This window comes from Alosa pseudoharengus, unplaced genomic scaffold (genome assembly GCF_046254945.1).
Source record: "Alosa pseudoharengus isolate Yale_2024_CS ecotype anadromous, Long Island Sound unplaced genomic scaffold, YU_APseudo_1.1 YU_APseudo_1.1_scf_10, whole genome shotgun sequence".
In the NCBI taxonomy this organism is placed as follows: domain Eukaryota; kingdom Metazoa; phylum Chordata; class Actinopteri; order Clupeiformes; family Clupeidae; genus Alosa; species Alosa pseudoharengus.
In genome coordinates, this window is record NW_027468565.1 from 35,157,448 (window position 1) to 35,179,373 (window position 21,926).

General features: G+C 43.5%; 1 protein-coding gene across 4 annotated transcripts in view; it reads left to right on the plus strand.

The window, feature by feature from the left end:
* c2cd5 (C2 calcium dependent domain containing 5) overlaps positions 1–21,926 on the plus strand; it is a 54,684-nt gene that overhangs the window by 28,996 nt on the left and 3,762 nt on the right. For 3 of the 4 annotated variants that reach the window (XM_076270950.1, XM_076270922.1, XM_076270941.1), the window contains 12 exons: positions 9,191–9,355; positions 9,799–9,939; positions 10,052–10,115; positions 10,549–10,610; positions 10,806–10,904; positions 11,010–11,099; positions 11,854–11,941; positions 12,136–12,222; positions 12,432–12,467; positions 12,746–12,847; positions 20,413–20,606; positions 21,234–21,380. In XM_076270950.1, the coding sequence (XP_076127065.1) occupies positions 9,191–9,355; positions 9,799–9,939; positions 10,052–10,115; positions 10,549–10,610; positions 10,806–10,904; positions 11,010–11,099; positions 11,854–11,941; positions 12,136–12,222; positions 12,432–12,467; positions 12,746–12,847; positions 20,413–20,606; positions 21,234–21,380 (1,275 nt within the window). The remainder of the gene's footprint in view (positions 1–9,190; positions 9,356–9,798; positions 9,940–10,051; positions 10,116–10,548; positions 10,611–10,805; positions 10,905–11,009; positions 11,100–11,853; positions 11,942–12,135; positions 12,223–12,431; positions 12,468–12,745; positions 12,848–20,412; positions 20,607–21,233; positions 21,381–21,926) is intronic. The other variant, XM_076270931.1, reaches the window with a different exon arrangement.

Below are 21,926 nucleotides of genomic sequence, written 5' to 3' on the forward strand. Positions count from 1 at the left end.
TGTTTTTTTTGTTTTTTTTTGTTTGCTTTGCCCCCTATGCATCTAGTTGCGCCGTTGCCCTCTCCCCATCACACTGCATATGGGGATACCTGGGAAACTAACACTACACATTAAACTACAAGAAAAAAGGATTGCTAAAACAAAAACTGAACAGACAGGTGACCGCGTAGGATCTTGCTGGACGGATGCTAGCTTCCTGCATCAATTCAGTGACTCAGGTGCTAACTATGTGTGTGTATGTGCTTACGTCCAATGAAAGCCCTATGGGGCCTGCATACTGGCTTGTCAGATTGGCTTTGTGTGTACGTGTGTGTGTGTGTGTGTGTGTGTGTGTGTGTGTGTGTGTCTGTGTGTGTGTGTGTGTGTCTGTCTAATGTGTCTCGGAATGTACTAGTCAGTCACCACATCCTGTTTAGATACATCTGTATTGTTCACCACATACTGCTCACCGTGAATGTGGGAACATGTTTTGACTGTTTTTTTTTATTTGTCTGTGTGTGTGTATTGTCATGTTGTTAAAACGTTACTGGGCTATAGACCAAAACAGCATAGAACCAAAACGGCCATCTTTGCCCATATAAGGAGATCTGGTTGTTAATTGAAGCCAACTACCTATGGCAGCGTTTCTCAAACTGTGGGTCCCGACCCACTACTGGGTCGCAGAGACATGCCAGGTGGGGCGCGAACTGACGTGAAAAACAGGATTTTTTAAAAAAAACGTTGGGCCCAGGCTACTGTTTTATCTGTAGCCTGGGCCCAGGTAGCACCCGATGCGCAATGGACGCACTGTGTTATTCACAGGGAAGCGCTCGTGTCAAGGCAGCTTAGTTAGTCCCGACCTACATGAGATTTTGAACGTTGTTGTGAGAGTGGTAAATTTCATCAAAACCCGGCCCTTAAAAGCGCGTCTATTCTCCGCACTTTGCGAAGAGATGGTAGCTGACCAAAAGGCTGTACTGTTTCACAGCGAGGCAAGGTGGCTTTCCCGAGGTAAAGTGCTGTCGCGCGTGTTTGAGCTCCGAGTCGCCTCTTCTTGGAGGAAGAGCGCATGTTTGAATCTGCAAACACGTTCACTAATGAACATTTCTTGACGAAGCTGGCCTATCTTAGCGATATATTTGATATATCTTAGCGATACATTTGAGTTAAATGTCCAGTTACAAGGCAAAGATAAGCACTTACCTCACCTAGCAAATAAGATAACTGCATTCACCAAAAAAATTTGAGTATGGGACAGGCGCCTCGATCACGACAGTATTATGCCTTTGAGATTTCTGAGCGAAATCGCTGAAACGTCTGATTGGGAGGCACTCTTGTGATCCCATGTATTAAACAGTAGGCCTACATCACATCCCTGCAAATTTTATTTTTAAAAAATATTTCCCAACCAGCAGTGCTTAGTATGACTGGATTATGGATCCATTTAATGCAGCATGTTGGTATTTCATTGAATATATTGTACAATGCTGTAACATGGCCTATGCTTCCTAATATGTTGCTGGAAAACAGAAATATGTGTGTTATGTATTTATTTATTATTATATCTGCAGCACCAGCTGATTTGAACTCTGTTGAAGAGGATATATTTAGAACTTGTTATTATTATGACCGCATGTCCAAATTTCCGTCAATGATTCCCGGGACACTGAAAGACCGGGGTAGACGAAACTTGGTGGGCATATGGATAGCATGGAACCATCGTTTTTCGTTTTGATCTGTAGCCCCCCCGCTGGACTGCACCCCCGAAAGGAGGGTAGGGCAGACACAGTTTTCTGTGAATATCTCGAGAACCGTAAGGTTTAGGAGGACCATTTTTTTTTGTGTTGATCTCAAGGGGTCATGTCAACCAATTCCATAACCACTCATTTCATGTATAGCGCCACCTAGTTAAACACAAAAAAGTAAAAATGAGGTGTTGAAATCGCAGGTATCTGTGACCTAACATAGTCAAAACTGCACGAAATTGGAAGTGTAGGATCATTATGACACCCTCTGAATGCACACCAAGTTTCGTGGAATTCCGTTAATGGGGGGCCACAAAATAAATGAATTTATGTTACTATACACCAACTGGCCTGTAGGTGGCCGGAGACTGTTTTCTGTGAATATCTCGAGAACCGTAGGGCCTAGGAGGTCCACCTTTTTTTGTATGTTGGTCTTAAGGGGGCATGTCAACCCATCCCATTACCACTTATTTTATGTATAGCGCCACCTAGTTAAAAATTAAAAAGCAAAAAATTAGGTGTTTTCATCACAATATCTCTGGCTGACATGGTCAAAACTGCACAAAATTGAAAGTGTAGGATCATTATGACACCCTCCGAATGCATGCCAAGTTTTGTGAACTTTCGTTCATGGGGGGCCTTACAATAAAATAATTTATGTGTACATTTAGTGACCGTACACCAACAAGGATACCCGGGACACTGAAAGACCGGGGTACACGAAACTTGGTGGGCATGTAACCCCACATGGATAGCATGGAACCATCGTTTTTCGTTTTGATCTGTAGCCCCCCCGCTGTACTGGACCCCCCGAAAGGAGGGTAGGGCAGACACAGTTTTCTGTAAATATCTTGAGAACCGTAGGGCCTAGGATGACCAATTTTTTTCTGTATGTTTGCCTCTAGGGGTCATGTTAACCCATTCCATGTGCACACATGTGCATAAACAGATACACACGCACACACATACATTCACAGTAATCATACGTATGACACATACTCACACAGTAGACATATGTACGCATGCATGCACATGCACAAACACACATACGCAGGCAAGCACGCACACACACACACACACACCCACACACATAAACATAAACGTGTACACGCACACATGCACACAATTCAAGAATTTCTCAGAATTATAAACAAGCAAGATGGGGGTGGGGTTGTATAAAATGAATTTTACATGTGAAATCTATGAACTAATCATGTTTTGGTACTTGTTGTCTAGCAGATACCAGTGAGAATTGAGTGTGGATAATGCAATTTAGTGAGACAGTTCGAATCATATAGGCCTTTCAGCGTGATTTATTTTTGTGGAAAAAATGTGCTGGACTGGGCGGCGGTCATATTTTGTACCGCTCTGCGGTACATCTAGTTTCAATAAATTTGACAATTTTAAGCTTGACCTACCACTTTCTTAGAGCGATGAGGGACAGGTGGGGCTCGAGAATGCCCCCTTGATCAAAGTGGGGAATGAAAGAAAAAGTTTGAGAACCACTGATCTAGTTTGTTAATGCAAGTTGCATTGCAAGTTAGCTCTGGTGTAGCAAAAATTGCCTTGCCTAGCAAAATCTTGCCTTTACGTACCGGAGATCACAGTATCCACTCGAAGGCAGAGGACAAAAGTGTGTTCAGGAAAACGTCTGCATTTCAGACTTTTTCATCACCGTGAGAGTTTAACAGGTGCGATAATTCAAAATCCCCATGTTATTTTCCCATAGGACAAATCGCCAGATACCGGATGTCAAAGATGGCAGCTTTTTGTAGGCGAACTTCAGAGGTCTATGGGATTGGCAAAATGCATCAAAATGTATTTTAAAATAAAATATCCAATTCCCTCATTTTTTAAGTGTATCAAAATAAACTACAAAATGCACCGTGTTCCAAATTATTGCAAATGCAAATTGGATTTAAGTGTCATATTTTTTTTTGTTTTTCAATTAAACTCATGGATGGTATTGTGTCTACTATTCGGCCACCCCTAAACAATGCTCACAAGCAGAAATGGTTGCAATCGGCTCAGGAATACATGAAGACTAATTTTCAAACAGTTTTGTTTACGGATGAGAGCCGTGCAACCAGGGTAGGAATTTCACGGCTGCCACGACGGCCATGGCCGTCGTAGCCCCTTGCGTTGGCCGTGAAGCCCCTTTGAAAATCATAGGTTTACAGGCCATGGTGGCCTTGGTGCCCCCTTCTTTCAATATTCTGCTTTGTGTCCTACTAATAGCAATTTTTATTTAGCCTGTGGTCAAAATAATCTTAGCATTCACAGCGCAAATTAATTTAGTCTTTTACGCAGTGGAGAAAGTGACAGCGCAAGAAAGAAAGTGTGTCCAAATTCACCCATTCTTCTCAGTTGAACTACTCGCGAAGTAGCCTATTCATCACACAGACATCACAAGTATCACATGAAAGAGCTTTTTCTCAGCTTTTAAACGAGGTTAGCCGATAATTGCTGTATTGAACGGTTCGCGAGAAAAGTAAATAATATAATTCCATTTAATCATACATTCTACTGAAGCTTTTGCGTCCATGATCTCCCTACCCATTCATCTGAATACTTCACGAACCCTTCTTTTAACACATGACAAACCACATATCACAATAAACAGCAGACCTTACCGAACACAAAGGTGTAAAGCAGTCCCCTGTATAGTTAGCCGTTCCAGAGTAATCCAGTTGAATTTGCAGTAAATTTCGACATGCATGGATGTCTCCAAATTTGGGCTTTAAGTTTTATAATGTGTTTAAATTGTTCCACATGATTTCATAACGGGCCAAATACAAAATAAATGTTACAAATATTGCCTAGATATTGGTAAATCAGAGGACAGCTGACTAAGAGTTTGTGAAAGTAGCCTTTATGATCACAAAATGCTAAGCATGCATCTAGGCTATTTGAGTTTCTTAAAGCTGAGCTGTGCTTAAAATTAAATTGTTCAATACATGAATTTTAATAGCAGGCCAAATATAAAATACATTTTATATATAGCCTAGATATCTGTTTTTATTAGATGATCAGATGATTTACAGTTATATGTAATAGGTCATGTTTCATGTTTTTGTAATGTTTCATACAGTGATGCAGGTCTACTGCAGTGAATAGGCTAAATACAACTTTTATAATTTTTATAGCCTACTACTGTATAGTTAACTTTGGCCTTGGTGCCCTGACATGTGGCCTTTGTGCCCCCCACCAAATATGCCCAACTGAAGGCCAAGTGGCCTTGCCCCCAGAATGGTGAAATTCCAAGCCTGCGTGCAACCCTAGATGGTCCAGATGGATGGAGTAATGGATGGTTGGTGAATGGCCACCGTGTCCCAACAAAGCTGAGACGTCAGCAAGGAGGTGGTGGAGTCATGGTTTGGGCCGGAATCATGGGGAGAGAGCTGGTAGGCCCCTTTAGGGTCCCTGTCGGTGAAAATGACCTCGGCAAAGCAGAGCCCTTCTAAGGAGAGCCTCCCCACTCTCTATTAATCCCATACAAACCGAATTTGGCTGCAGTTCACCAGAGTTCACCTAGATGGCGATCGCGGGCGAGTCCAAAATACATGGGGTCCTATGGAGCTACATGGCTACATTTGTTGTTTTCACCTATTTAACAACTGAAACCCTCAGATTTTATTTTATTTTTCGCAAAATGGATATGGATTTTCAATCAAAAGTGAAATAATCCGGGAGTCATGTCCTTTCGTTTTCTTACAGGTTAGGTCGTTGTTGCCCATAACACGCTAGCATCGATGCTATGCTATGCTATGATCATGCTAATGAATGACGTCATTGGCACGTTTGAAAGGCTTTTTAGAACAATTAAGTGACTTTAAAAAATATAATACTCCACCAAGTGTATTGTCTTTGCCTCCCCTTTCGAATACAATATTCAAATTACTTGAAAAAAAATTATATCCCGAGAAAAGTGGATTTTGAGGGGTACAGCTCCATAGACCTCCATTCATTCTGGACTCGCCCGTGAGCGCCCCTAGATGCAGTACCACACCGGAAGAGTTCCGAGAGTGAAGGTTCTCTCCTTATTAGACATTCTCTGGGCAAAGTATGTAGAGTTTCTGACTGACCACTTTCTTCCGTGGTGCAAAAAAAAGAACCATGCCTTCCGTAGCTGCAAAGAATAACTCTGGGTCATTGGCTGCTATGGGCATAAAAGGAGAGAAACTCATGGTGTGGCCCCCATCTTCCCCTGACCTCAACCCTATTGAGAACCTTTGGAGCATCGTCAAGCAAAAGATCTATGAGGGTGGGGCAGCCGTAGCCTACTGGTTAGCACTTTGGACCTGTAACCGGAGGGTTGCTGGTTCGAACCCCGAACAGTAGGCACGGCTGAAGTGCGCTTGAGCAAGGCACCTAACCCCTCACTGCTCCCCGAGCGCCGCTGTTGATGCAGGCAGCTCACTGCGCCGGGATTAGTGTGTGCTTCACCTCACTGTGTGTTCACTGTGTGCTGTGTGTGTTTCACTAATTCACGGATTGGGATAAATGCAGAGACCAAATTTCCCTCACGGAATCAAAAGAGTGTATATACTTATACTTATAGTTCACATCCAAGCAGCAGCAGGGCTCCAGACTAACTTTTTGCACTGGTTGCACTGGTGCGCCTAACTTTTTTTCTTAGGTGCACCAGCACAAAAGTTAGGTGCACCCAAATGTTCAACCACATTGCATTTAACACCGCAGCAGGTTCACTTTTTTTCCTTAATTACTGTCCTATATAGGTTGTCCTATGACTTATGATTTACAATTCTACAAGAAAAGTAACTTAAAGTGTTGGTGCTTAAAGTGCTTCACTGAGCTGAAATTTAAACTTAAAACATCTCAAGATGTATTAAATAAAAATAACAGTGAGTAAATTAACAGTGCACGTCTTTTAAGGGCTTCAAACTGCACATCTCATGGCTCAATGTTTTACATACTATCCTTCATGATCTTTAGGCCTTGGCTAAACCAGCTCGCCATGCTAGCATCTTCCATAGAAATGTATTTGAGCACAATTTAAAGAGATTTTTATGTGATTTTGCAATGATGATTGCAATAATCATTTGACAGCGCCACAATGCAATTTACTTTTTAATTTTAGTATTTTTAAATTTTCAATAAGAACATGGTTAATGCAGGAACGAAATGGTAGGCCTATTATTATAGGCTATTGCAATGACTTGCCATGCTCGATCTAAATGTGTCCATTCAATTCACCGTACACAATGACCACTGTATACATGCAGGGAATATTCGGGCTTTAAATGTAGCAGCGATGTTCGGTTTGCTCCAAATACCGGATTAAATTGATTGATGCCATCAGAATGAGTTTACACAACTCGCGCGCAAAATGAATATTGCTGTTGAAAACCGGGTTACTCCCTGCATGTAACTGCGGTCAATGACACACTCCTTTTCGGCGATATCTGTATCTCTGTCGTTCGTGAAGGCCTTGTATGCATTGTTCACAATTTTAAGACGTCTTTTCATCTGCAATGACTCCTATAAATTTGGCGCAAGTAGCATTCCTGTACGTCGGCTTTACGTTTAAACTATTTTTCTGGTGAATAATTATTTCGGACTGAACTTGGTTAAGGGAAGTTTCACTAGGCCTATCGTAGGCAACGATAAACTTGATCATCATCTCGGGCTCGTCTGATCGGTTTGCTGCTGCCAGCCGCTGAAAGGCAGAGGGGAGAGGGGACATTTATCTCGGCCTATGTGACCACACTGTATGCAACTACATCCACTCTGTTTATCTGACGGGTCTCTGACCTCCCTCTCTCTCTCTGCAGCACACACATTTTCAAATTTACACACAGGCACTGCCACCGCCAATCAGAGGGGAGGTCCCGCCCTTCACTATCTGTGATTTGTTTAAACCACGATATTGGCCAAATATGTGTCTGTTATTGAAGCAAAGGTAGAGTTTCAATGCGGACACTTTTTCCTCTCTCGAATAGCTGGTCGCACTGGTGCGACCTCCGATTTTTTTTAGTCGCACTTCTGAAAAATTAGGTCGCATATGCGACCAAATTGGTCGCACTCTGGAGCCCTGAGCAGCTCTGGGAGGCTATTCTGACATCCTGCAAAGACATGAAAGCAGAACTCTCCAAGAAGTTCAAGTTCAATGGATGCAAGAATTGTGAAGGTGATATCAATGAAGGGGTCCTATGTTAAAGGAGAAGTTTGGTGTGATATTGACCTAAAGTGTGTTGAAACATAATACCGAGTGTGAACTTTTGTCTCATTGCTCATCTCGGCTTGTCCCCTGCACTCCATCTGGCGCTAGTTAGCCGATGCTACCAACAGGTTTTCAAAGGGGGTGCCTCGGGCATAGGCCTAGCAAATAAATCACTGTTTTACACCATTTACGAAACTCAAAGAAGCTCCACACTTCATTGGTAGACTTCTGAGGGCCCTGGCATTTAAAACGAAACATTGAGAACTTTGAAAAAGCACTGCTAGTTTATTTACAAGACGATTTATACAGACAGTACCTTCAGGAAGTTTACCGTTCGCCACCATCACGATAAGTCGAGCGACTAGTACGAATGAACAGGTATGATAAGGGATTAGATTCCAAAAATAATTCCGTGGAAATACATGGATTCCAGTTGCTGCTACAGGGAGCAATTTGGAAGCAGAAATTTGGAACAGTGCATTTTGAGTTTTTTATTTAAAAAAAAAATACTGTTATCATTGGGAGGTTTGTTCAATAAAATTCAAATTATACTCTAACGGTTGATGACTTGAAAATTATACTGACTGTCATTGGCATCAACTATTTAGGAAAATCTGAGAAATGTAATTTGCATAATAATTTGGAACGTGGTGTACGGTAGCCACGCCATCTAAATAAAATTCTGTATTTTGGTGTTTTGAAATCACTTTGCAAACCTTCATATCTGAGAGAGATTGAGAGTGTGAGTGAGAGTATGTGTGTGTGTGCGCATTAATGCACTTGTTTGGTTGTTCAATGGCTGTAATGTGCAGTGGAACAAGGTTATTATGCATGTGAAGTGTGTGTGTGTGAGTGTGCATTTGTTTAGTTTTATTGGTCTTGTGCACGAGGCCTTCATGCCAAGGACGGCTGCAAGAGTGTATGTGTGCTTGTATTAGTGTTTGTACACGTCTTCAAGAGTGTATGTGTGCTTGTATGAGTGTTTGTACATGTCTTCAAGAGTGTACGTGTGCTTGTATGAGTGTCTCTGTACACGTCTTCAAGAGTGTATGTGTGCTTGTATGAGTGTCTGTACACGTCTGCAAGAGTGTACTGTATGTGTGCTTGTATGAGTTTGTACACGTCTTCGAAAAGGTACTCTGGTGGGATTCTGTGTACCTTATTTTTCTCTTCATATTTTGTTTTACAAAGGAAAAACCCATTCCTAATGTATGCTCAATGTATGCGTGTGTTTTACGCTCATGTGTCTGTCTGTGTGTGTGTGTGTGTGTGTGGACTGCAGTCGGCGACAGGTGTGTATTTGTCGGCACTGCCGTGTCCAGGAGGGATCCAGATAGCAGGGAAGGCCCCAGGAGACCTGAGCTACGAGCAGCACGTTTCCAACATGCAGCGCAAGATCAATGACACCATCAACAAGAACCGAGAGCTCTACCACATCAACCCCCCTGTGAGTTAGACCTATATGCACACACACACACACACACACACACACACACACACACACACACACAGAAGAATAACCTCATCTGTGAGAGCAACCCATCCGTGATGGATTATGCTATACACACATACACACAAGCATTCATACATACAACTTGAGGAGAAACCAGTAACACTGACATCAATCCACTGTTGAGTCTCTCTCTGTCTCTGGCATACAAGCAAAATGCCAATCAGATTATCTGAAAGTGACTGGCAAGAGATTGGAATCAGATTTATGGAAACCTCAAATCTGTGTTACTTGAAGGCAGTGGGTTCTCTACAGGTGGATAACGTTGCCTGTTGTCCCTGTACCATGTCCATTTGAGGTGCCCGCTGATGTGGCTATGTGCCTGTCCCGTTGGGTGCATCTGAAAGTGTCTCGCGTGTGTGTGTGGGCGTGCATTGCAGGAGGTTGTTGAGGAGCTGATTGGTTCTCCCATCCCTGAGCCTCGCCAGAGGTCCCGCCTCTTCCGCTCGCATTCCGAGAGCTCAGACGAGCTGTCCGAGATCGACCTGTCCCACGGCAAGAAGGATGCCTTCGTCCTTGAGGTGTGTGTGCGTGTGTGTGCATGCATTGGTCAGTTTTTCCACACCTTTCTTTAATGTTTGTGTGTGTCATCAAGAACTTTGTGTGTAACATTTTTGGTGTGTGTTTGTGTAGATTGATGACACTGATGCTGTGGAAGACATCCACTCCCTCCTGACTGATGCCCATACTCCTCCAGGTACACACACACGCATGTGCACACACACTCACACTCACACACACACGCATGTGCACACACACTCACACTCACACACACACACATGTGGACACACACAAACACACACACACATGTGGACACAAACAAACACACACACACACTCTCTCTCAATGGAGGCAGCAGTGGCCTACTGGTTAGGTCTTCGGGCTTGTAACCGGGTTGCCGGTTCAGTTATCAGAAAAGTTCACTTGTCATGTTTGTGTGCTATTCAAATGAGTCCTAATTGTATGCAGGAAGCGACTTTGTCAAGTTCCAGTTGTTAGAGATAAGAAATTCTGTTTAATCTCCTAAACAACTAGTATATGAAAAGGCATCGTTAGTTGACAGTGCTGCAGGCGTGGCAGTGTTCTCTGGTTTCATCCATGTTTCAGTAAGTGTTTGTGTTCTCTCTCAGGATTCTTCAGTTGTAACACAGAGATCATGCCTGGGATATACAACTGGACGTCAGGACTCCAGGTGAGGTCCTCACACACTGGACAACACACCCTACAAACACAAGCACAAGCCCCTCTCCCTCCACTCTACTGCACTCTCTCTCACATGGTCACCTACGGGACTTAACCAACTGGAACTGTGTTCAGCAAATGTTGCCTTGTTGTCATAGTGTTTTACTGTATAACTGAAATGTAAACACATTCCTGCCCTTCATAGATGTTTTCCTCCGTGAGGGTGTTCCGCCTGAGCAATGTCAACCTGACCAATCAGGGACTCAACAAAATCTTCAGTGAGTTGTGTGAGAATTTGCTCAAGGTGAGTGAGCGCTCTTTACATCTCCACCGATCTCTCCAACTTTGTGTCTCTTTTAGAGGTGCTTTGATTTTGTTTTGAACTGTTTGTGCGGATGCCTCCCTGTAGAGTCTCTACTTCAAGCTGCGCTCGATGGTTCCCTGCTGTCTGTGCCATCTCAACTTCACCGTTGCCGTACCAGAAGACGAACTTATTCAGGTCTGGGAACAAAGGCCTGCAGATGCCAGCAGCCTGTGCTATGTGTGTCTGTGTTTGTATCTGTGCATGTTGTGCTTTGGTGACCATGACAACAATATATGTATATGTTGTACATGAATTTTGCTGTCTGGGGCCTATTGCACAAAAGCAGAATTAAGACATCCGGGATAAGTTACTGAACTGCGCTCAATGAATCCAAAACAAGAGCGTACAGGCTTAATTGGTTGCACAACGAGCAAGCCAGGATGAGCCGACACGGATTCATCAAGCCAGGTGAAACCGATCCTGTAAAAGTTAATTAATGATCACAAAGGTTTAAATAATGACAGTGGGTCTAGTTATATGTGATAACAATGTGTAGTGGGCAGTGGAATAACTATTGATTTCCGTTTGTGGTGACTGCTGACTGAGATAAGGGATGAGATTAAATAGATCCTTGAACTTAGCCTGGTCTGGAGCAGGCTAGCTCCACAGAATAAATCGCCATGGTGACTTACAGTATACCATAACATATTCTGCTGCCCACTATCCCCCTTTTGTGCTACCAGATCACGGATAAATTGAGCCAGGATAACCAAGATATCCCGGCTTAATCCCTTATCCTAGTTTTGTGCAATAGGCCCCTGGTTGTGGGTGACATCTCAGTCTTTAATGGCTGTGTATGGCAAGTTGTGTGTGAGATTTGAGTGTTGATTGGTTGTTTATGAGAAGTTAGGGGGGCCAGATCTGAGTGTTGATTGGTTGTTGTTGGCAGGTTGCTGTGACTGCTGTAGCAATGAGCTTTCACAAAGATCAGATTCAGGACAGCAACAAGTCTGGTGATGATCGCGCTCCAATGAAAGGTAATGCTGTGTGTTTGGTTGTGTGTCTGTTCTCGGGCTGGGAGAACTCGTTAAGCTTTTTGGGAGATCCAGAGTAAATGAGGTTTACATTGAGGTTGAGGTGTTTACTTTGTGTGTTTGTGCGTGGTTGTGGGTGGGTGTGTTTGGGTGTGTGTGTGTGTGCATGTGTGTGTGCGCTGCTCTTGCTCCAACAGTCATTACTGAAAATGAGGATCAGCTTCAGTTTCCTCTGGAGCTCAGTGCAGAGAACCCTCAGCCCCTCAGCTCCGCCAAGAACTCAGGTAACAGACTCACACACAGAGTTATACAAATCCCTACAGCACAGTACACACATATTGACACACACACACACAGATGTAACGCATATTCTTTTACCCATCACCATCACCATATGTTACCTGGGTTGACAGCCGTTTTCCTTCTTGTCCATAATACCTTGAGCTGATCTTGTTTTTGCACTTTATTGTGTGTGTGTGTGTGTGTTCCACAGGGCCCTCAGACGGCTCGGCTGGTGGCCTGGCTAGAGGTAAGTGTGTCCGGTGCGAGCTGGTGTGGTACGGTGCGTTTCCATAGAGACGCTGGTGTGTTTATTTGGAGGTAGTTTGGGCTTGAGAGCGGCGGCAGCCATTTTACCCTCCTGTGTTTTTTCTGTTCTCTTCCTGTTCCTCTGTCGTCTGTCCTGTCCTATTCTCTTCTGTTTGTCTCCCTGTGTGTGTGGGCCTCTGTGCGTGCGCGTGTGTGTGTGTATGTGTGTGTGCGTGTGTATGTATGTGTGCGTGCGTGCGTGCGTGTGTGTTTTTCCAGCTCCCTCAGTTGATTACAGTTCCTTTGCAGACAGATGCAGCTCGTGGATAGAGCAGCTTAGACTGAAAGCTCACACCATAAGACGCGGATCAATAAAGACAAGTAGGAGCACTGTAGTTAAACACACAAACACACACACACACACACACACACACACACACACACACACACACACACACACACACACACACACAGAGCTCACACCATGAGCACGAAGATGTGTGGGAGCACTCAATGTCACTCACTCTCTCTCGATTTAACAATTGGTTCTCGTATATCCTATTCATTCGTCAGTTCACCCCCATCACTCTCATGTCTGCACACTCCCACACATGTACTCACTAATCTATTCTTAGCACACATGCTGTCCCTCTGTCTTACACACACACACACACACACAAGCACACACTGATTATCGCACTCTTTCTCTCCTCTGCTGCTGGGACTGGAGTCTCGATGCCTTTTTGTGGCACATGCAGGTTATGACAGTGTGATTGGTTGGTGGAGATTGTGATAAGTAGATCCACCTTCCAGAACAGGGTGCTGTGCAACACCTTCACGGCTGATGCAGAAGTCCAACCCCACACACACACATGTACTGCTACAGTGAGTACTTGCTACAAAATGTACAACAGTGCAGGATACTGTTGAATTGACCTCCTAATTCCAGTTCACATTACCCATCTGACCAGGCATACAGATTAGACCATGCACTCATAAGGTCTCAACTAGATGGTGGTGTTGAGCCCTCACTGTTTGGTGCAGCTTTTAACTCCAGTGGGACTCTCCGGAACAGCACGCAGGGGCACTGGAATGTGTCATAGTCTTCACAGTGTCCATGTGTGGGTTCTTACACACATGTCACAAGGCCTTGACCTTTATTACATCTAGCAGTTACTCATTGTGTGTGTGTGTGTGTGTGTGTGTGTGTGATGGTATCAATAGCCATTTGATTTTCATTTTGAAGGTGTTGCCTAGCATTCTATTGTGGCAGCTGGACAGAAGTGTGTCATCCCTGTAGCCTTACACACACACACACACATTCATACACACAACCCCCACAGTGAGCCACATCAGGACATTGATGGGCTCGGAATTGGAACAGAGAAGTTTTCAAACATACAGTTGTGTATGTATTCAGGTGGGGGGAGCTGTGTATATTTGTGTGTGTGTGTGTGTGTGTGTGTGCGTGTGTGTATACGAGAGACTTTTGAGTATCAGTGTGTAAAGGTAGGTCTGGTATGCATGTTTGGAAGACTGAAGAAAGCGTGTGACTTCTGCTGGCGTAGTGAGTGTGTGTGTGTGTGTGTGTGTGTGTGTGTGTAGGTTTGATTTTGGGTGGTGTGTGTAGGTTTGATTTTGGGTGGTGTGTGTTGTGGTGTGGGAGTGTTGAGGGTGAATAGATCCACTTGTGAATGGGAATGCATGGGCACTCTCATCAGAACGTTAGCATGACTGAGATGTTGCCTGGTGCGTTAGCATGCCTACCTACTGCCACTTACTACAACTACAACTCTAGTCTTGATTCCTGCAGATGCTGCTATCTAAAATGACTTACATAAACTGCACAGGAATGCAATATAATGGAATATGCTGTGAATATGACACATCCTGTGTGATATTCTATCAGCAAAGTTACAACAACACTGGAGTGTTGCCTAGTCCTGACGCATCTTGAGACATGAAAAGAGTCTTGATTTTATCAGCTTTTTGTGATTTGGACAGTGAGTAGGCATCAACTTTTGCTGGTATTCTATATTCTCATTGTTGTGAAAGTGCATGTGAAGGAGTGGATGTTTGGTCTAATCCACTGGGTTAGTACAACACTGTGTGCGTCGTGGGTTAATTCAGAATCTTTTGCCATGCAGTTTTGAGGATGATTTGTAGAGCTTTTGTAGTCAGAACACAAATATAAACCCCCCTAGAGCTACAATAATGATGTAATTCTAAAGTGAAATACGTTCTCACGGTCCACTGTTCAGGAAATTAATCCATACTTAAGTGCATTAAATTAATCCTAAAGACTTTTAAACACATAGTCTTCATAGCCATATTCTGTTTTTCATCTCTTTAGAATTATTTCATTTTAGTGGCTCTAAAAGATCTTTCTATTGACTGAGATTTCATTAAGATGTCTCTTTGCTTTGAGCTTGTTTTGGTTTGGTTGGGCTGGGTTGAATATGCCATTTCCTGTGCATGTGTTGATTGGTGTAAAGCCAGCGGACCCCACAAACAGTGCACTGATTGGCCAGCGGACCTCATAAACAGTGCACTGATTGGCCAGCGGACCTCATAAACAGTGCACTGATTGGGTAGAGGGCAGGGGTGGACTGGTAAAAAAAAAGTTGCTCAGGAATTTGCTGTTACATGACTTAAACGAGTCAACAAATCGCTCATTCATTTGTGATGTTTGTGTTTGGATAATATGTAGGTCTAAAATGATGAATGGTGGCTTTCCTCCTGACAGAAAGTTTAAACAGAAAGTTTAAAATTAAACTCAAAGCAAATAAAAAAAAAACAGTCTACAGTGGCTCCTTCAAAATGTCCCTGTCTTTACTAAATATGCATAAAACAGACATAATTTGGACTGCCTGCCGCCAAATATTTATGTTGTAGCTCGTTCATAACATGCAGTATACAGCAAGTACCGTAACTTGCCATTCTGCAACAATTAACTTGATTGTCCCACGGTGCCGTTCGGCAGAGCTCCTATGATTCCATCTGTGCTGGTTCCTGCTCCCTCCACTCTTCTCCATTCTTCATGCTCCAAACATACTGCAGCGGGACTGTAGCATTGAGATCCCAGTCTCCAAACATACTGCAACGGGACTGTAGCATTGAGATCCTAGTCTCCAAACATACTGCAACCGGACTGTAGCATTGAGATCCTAGTCTCCAAACATACTGCAACAGGACTGTAGCATTGAGATCCCAGTTTTAAAGGAGCACAGCTGCACCTGGCATGATGGCACCTGCTCCTTCTCCGATCTTCCTGCTGTTCCACTGCTCTCTTCGTATGCGGACGACGCTGTCAATCAATCAGGGAGTTTTGCATGCTTAGCAGCTTCTGTCAGCAGAGCCTTTTACCGTTAATGCCACAGGCTTTCCAACCACCTAGTGTAGGACGTACTTCAGTCCTGATGGCAGAAGGCCCTTCCAGCTTGTACTGCTTGTACAGGTCTCTGGCAAACAGGCCCAGAGCAAAACAACTTCTTTGCATGTTCAAGCCGTTATCTTTGAAAACTCCCTGAGTGTTTTACCCCTCAGCCATATTTAAAATAGAGCTTACACTACTAAAGTAAAACGACTTTTTGGCGTGTAGGTCTCTTTGATAACTTGCTGAGTGTTTTTCCTCTCAACCGTAGCCCTGTGCATTGCTCCATCACTTTCACCCACACCAGTGCCCAGCCCCACTCCATTGTTACCACACCCAGCTGTCCTGGCTGTCTTATAATGAGGTCTATTCATCGCCAAAGCTATGAATGTAATGACCTTCCCAGATTTTCTAGTCTGTGGATCATTTGGCTGTACAATTGAAATGAGACTATCGTAAATAACACATCATAATAAGCAGTTATGAGATCATGACAAGGCAAGCTTTATAATATTGTCCATATTCATCACCAGATTGGTCGAGGATTTGGTTTCCCTGTGTACTGCAATTTATTCCATGGGCACTTGTCCCTAGTTGCTTGCAGTCTGAATGGGACTTATGATTCTTACCAAAGTTCTCTGGATACTGTAGAGATGAGGTAGCTCATGACTCGGCAGTAATTTGCATTCCCTTTAGGTGTGGCCAGGATTTAAAGCAACACCAAAGAACTTTCCCTCTGTCGCACGCACGCTATTTGTTTATCCAGCACCGGCTTTGCAAATAACGATGTCCACAGACAAGGTAGAATATTTTGCATGACTTATAAAAAAAGTACGATGTATTGCGACATCAGATGCAAGTCAAATTTGTAGTTTCTTATGTCTCACTCCATCGAACTACAGATCCGCTACCCGATCTCTTACATAGTGCGGTTATAGCCGATAGAGGGCCGCGAAACGAATGCAGAATTGCCGTTCACCCTGTTACGAGTTGATGAACCACTGAAACGATTTTGGAAACATTATTTTAAGGTACAAAAAACTCTTTGGTGTTGCTTTAAAATTGTTACCGTGTCGTTTAGCAAGTTAGGCTACATGTTTTGAACATGGTGTCTGAGTGTTCTATAGCAGGTGGGAGGAAGAAGTAGAATTGGAGAAATGAGGGTCTAAACTAATCGATTTAAAGTGTGCGCAATTACGTCTGATATTTTGGGGAATTCTTACCTTTATCCTGGTATGCTTCGGACATTATGATTTGTGTAGGTTTGTTTCCAATTGGCTAAACGGAGCAAATCTACATGTGGAGTCTATATGCCGCGTGACACAATGAGAACGAAACAAACTTGTTATTCAGCATGTTTGTCAGTTCAATAAATGGTCAGACATTGTGTAGCATTTAGTGGGTGACACTGCTGAATTGGCATTAACTGAACCCAAAGCCATGCTTGTGGAGCAACTCCGCAGAAGGCAGCCATTTGTGCATGTCGATATAAAGGGTTAGCCTGGAGATTCCAGACCCTGGTAATCTAGAAAGATTAAGGGTCTGGCCACGAATAATGTAATGGCCCAACTCAAGGGGCAGCACCAAGCATGCATTTGAAAATCTCACTGCACGCAATTGGATAAGACTATACGACCAATGTTTACTGACTGATTCCGGACTTTGACACAATTGGATAACACTGTGACTGTCATCTGTTTAGCTCGCCTTTGGCCCGCCTATATCAGATACACCGATGTGATTGGCTCCCCGCGATACAAGTGGCAAAAGTAACGTGCATCATTACTTATTGCCAGAGTGTCTTGCAGAGACAATCCAAATTGTGCTCTTGCGAGAACTCCTAGATTTTCCAGGGTAATGAAGGGTGATTGTAAGCCTGTGGAAACAGGAGTCGTCGTAATGCAGCCTGTGTGTTGATCCCACAGAGCCCCCTTATTCCATAGCGCAGTGAATGGAGGTATCTGCCAAGCACATTGTTCGCCCCGAGGGCCTGTTTGGTTGAATACCTACTGCAGTTCTGATTCAACTTTCCTCATTCCTTTTTGTTACTGTAGCCACACTCAGATCTATCCACATTACTAGTGTGGGCTCTGCATGAATCAGTCATTCATTTAGAATATTAGATATTATAATTATGGGATTGGGCAGACCCTTTTGTCAAAAGTGACTTACAAATAAAAACAATACAATAGTTAAAAATAACAGTCAACAGTTTTTAGGGATGCACGATATATCGGCGGCCGATATATTATTGGCCGATAAGTGAAAAAATTAAAATATTATTATCGGTCCGAGAATTCTGGCCGATAATTTGCTCCGATATTTGCTCCGATAGTCCTAATTTAGGCCTACGTAAGGTCCGTCTGGCTACACTGAGCTACTTGAGCTTGGTTGGCTATACTTTCTCCTCAATATAATGTCAGCGGTGTGAATGTATTTCACCACTCTAACAAAATCTGTGGATATGCGTTCATTTGGGAATCTGTGCAACTCAAAATCCTCTCGTGAATGATCCGCCATTTAACCTTACCAGAGCGGAGCTCAGCCCTATCTAGAGCCGTCTTGTGCTGGTGTGTTTGCACTTTACCGCGCTGGTCGGGGAAACAAATAAACAAACTTGTTAGTGGGATGAGTACATAAGTAGGCCTAGTTCTAAGTTGTGTTTTAGTATTATATTTGCATTACTTTAGCTTGGGTTTTGTATTATTACCTAGAAATATGCTAACCATTCGTGCTTCAGTTCCAGACAGGTCACCATAATAAGTTATTAAAACCTTCGGGGCTAACGCCTTTCATTTCTGCTGCAGCAGGTTGTGCGCAACAGAGTAGACGGACATAAGATACAGTCTGAGGAGTTGCAGCTTTATTCAGTTACCCGCAGTTGAAACTAAACCTAAGTTTCCCTAAACTCTGATTTGGTCGCTATACTGTAGCTTATTCCAAGCTGAGCCGTTTATGAGCGTTTAGTCCTAAATGAAAACGATTCAAACTCTCTAGCCACTCACTCGCAATTCACTGACGTCAGGTTCACTTAAAGGAGCCACACATACTGTAAGGCTAGGCTACTGTTATTTTGTTGACTGCCGTACTATTGAGGACTATTATGAGTTCTGTCCATCATTTGGTGGTAGGTAAAATTACTGCAATAAAATTATGCTTATTAAATGCTTTCCCCAAATCACTTTTTTCACATTTTTTTTCAAGAGTAATATTATCGGTTATCATATCGGTATCGGATACAACAAACCAACAAATATCGGTTATTGTTATCGGCACTAAAATTCCATATCTGTGCATCTCTAACAGTTTTATTAGTTATAATAAGTGTAAACTAAGTTATATTAGTCTTGAGGATAATATTAGTATTTATTTTTTAGGGTGTTATCAGACAGAACAATTGTTGTGTTAGTTGTCAGCCCAAAATGTAGCATTGTCGTAGTGTCTTCATTTTATAGAGAGCACGGACATTAAGTTTACACAGTCACAACGCATCAGACATCAGGGTGTCCAGCTAACAACAGCAAACACTCAAGTGTGTGTGTGTGCGTGTGCGTGTGCGTGTGTGTGTGTGTGTGCGTGCATATGTGTGTGCGCCTGCGTGCGTGTGTCTGAGTGGATACAGCAAGCTGTGACATTTTTCTGGCTGGGCGTAATTTGTACTGAAGCGCTGCAAAGGCCTGTCTGCCTCCCCTCCCCTCCCCTCACAGACAGAGTGTATCGGACTGTCCTCTTGTCTGCCCTGTCCGTCTGTCTCTCTCTCTCTCTCTCTCTCTCTCTCTGTCTTACTGTCTTTCCATCTTGTCACCCAATCAGTCACTCTGCTTTGCACTTTTTTTGCTCTAGCTGTCTCTGTGACTGTGTGTCTCTTTCTATCTCTCACTAATCTCGTTTCTTTTTTCTCTCCTCCTGGCTCTGTGTGAGAGTGTGTGTGTGTGTTCGCATGCACTGAGCTGCGCTGCATGGCCACCTGTGCTTCTAGCGGGCATTAATTAGCTTTCCTAAAAACGGATGCATTTATTCATGCTCACACACACACACACACACACACGGTCTCTCTCTCTCTCTCTCTCTCTCTCTCTCTAACACACGTCCGTATACACACAGAAGCACTCTCACAGACACATAACACACACACACACACAGAGGCATGTATACAACCCTTCCTTCATAGCCATAGGCACACACTTTGGTTTGTTTGCTAGCTGAGTTTCTGTCTGTGTAACACACACACTGTATGTCCCTTACAGCTGGTTGTGTGTAGCGCCTCTGAAGGCTGTGTCCGCTATCCCCCCCCCCCCCCTGTTTTCCTCTCTGCCACCCCCCCCCCCTCATTTCTTTTCTCTCCTCTCTCTATCTCTGTCTTTATCCTTCTCTCTTTCTCTCTCCTCCTGCCTCTCTCCTATCACTCTCTATTCTATCTCTTCTCTCACCCTCTTGTTATCCCTCTCTTCCCCCCCATCCTCCCCTCCAACTCTTCTTGCCCCCCCTCCCTCCTCTCTCTTTCTCTCTCTCTCTCTGCATCCTCTCCTCCTCCCCTCCTCTGTCTCTGTCCCTGCTTCTCTCTCTTCTCTAGCCTCGTCGGCGGAAAGGGCAAGTCCGCTGCCTGATGGCCGCTCGCGCTCACTGCGCTCTACTCGCTCATTTCCTGGAAGCACCGTTGCCGTGGTGAAAATGACTCCACTGTCCTTCATCCCCGGAGCCAAGATTGTCAAGTACCTGGGCATCATCAACATGTTCTTCATCAGGGAGACCACCTCCCTCAGAGAGGTCAGCACACACACGCACACACACACACACACACGATTGGACCAACCAACACAAGTTTCGAAAACTAAAATCGATTCGATTTTAACCAAATATGTACACTATTAATTTTAAACAAATTAAACAAATAAAAAAGACACATGTAACAAAACCATAGACTGAACAAAACTCACAAACAAGCAGAAAAATGAAATAAAGAATTCCGACAGTCCAGTAGGCATTGCGAAAGCTAAAAAGAAAATTCCCACCAATTTTACGCACCGGAAACAGCCTGTAGTTTCAAATGGTTTCAATTGGCTGCTGCTGGTGTTTTGCCAAAAAATTACAGTCTGAATTCCTGTTTGTTACCAAATCATTCACAACTGAATTGTGAGAAGTGAAAGTGCAGAGTGGGATTTTCAGAGAGGATCATTGATGTATCAGAGCAAATGAATTCAATTTCAAATATTACATTCAGTTCTATTTCATTTCTCCAATTCTCAAATTCATAGAACAGCGGTTACATACGTAACCATCGTTTTGAACTACACTATTTTACCACTGATGATCTGTGCTTGTTATGTTTATGTGTGTTTTGTTTGTTTGGCCTGTGTGTGTGTTGTGCATGTGTGTGTGTGTGTGTGTGTGTAGGAGGGCGGCGTGAGTGGGTTTCTGCACTCGTTCATAGCGGAGGTGTTTGCCATGGTCCGTGCTCATGTGGCGGCACTGGGGGGGAACGCCGTGGTGTCCTACAGCATGAAGGAGTGTGTGTTCATGGAGAACCCAAACAAGAACCAGGTCAGCACACACACACACACACACACACACACACACACACACACACACACACACACACACACACACACACACACACACACACACACACACACACATATAGTGAGTCCCCAATCTACCAGATGTATTAGTTTGTCAGTAGAAAGATTGCAATGCTGTGTTAACATAACATATGGCCAGCCTCAGGCTCACACAAACATACGAACACCCGTGGTCACCACGGTCAAACAAAACATATTTTTAATAATATTTGGGTCATTTCCAGGCAGGTCAGTTAAAATAAATAAAATATATTTTTAAAAAATATAATGAGAAGGCTAACACCGATATTGAACTCATTATTTTTCAAAGACATCATTGGCTAAATGACTTCAATCGATGCAACATGAACTTGCCACATAGGCTACCTGGGCATAAAAAAAAAATTCTTGGGTTCCGGTTTCCGACCGACCCTTCAATTTATGTGCGACCCAAATTTATTTTATGAGCTTGGGGAAGAAATAACACTAAATAGTCTACATTAAATAAATCCACAAATAAAAGGCGAAC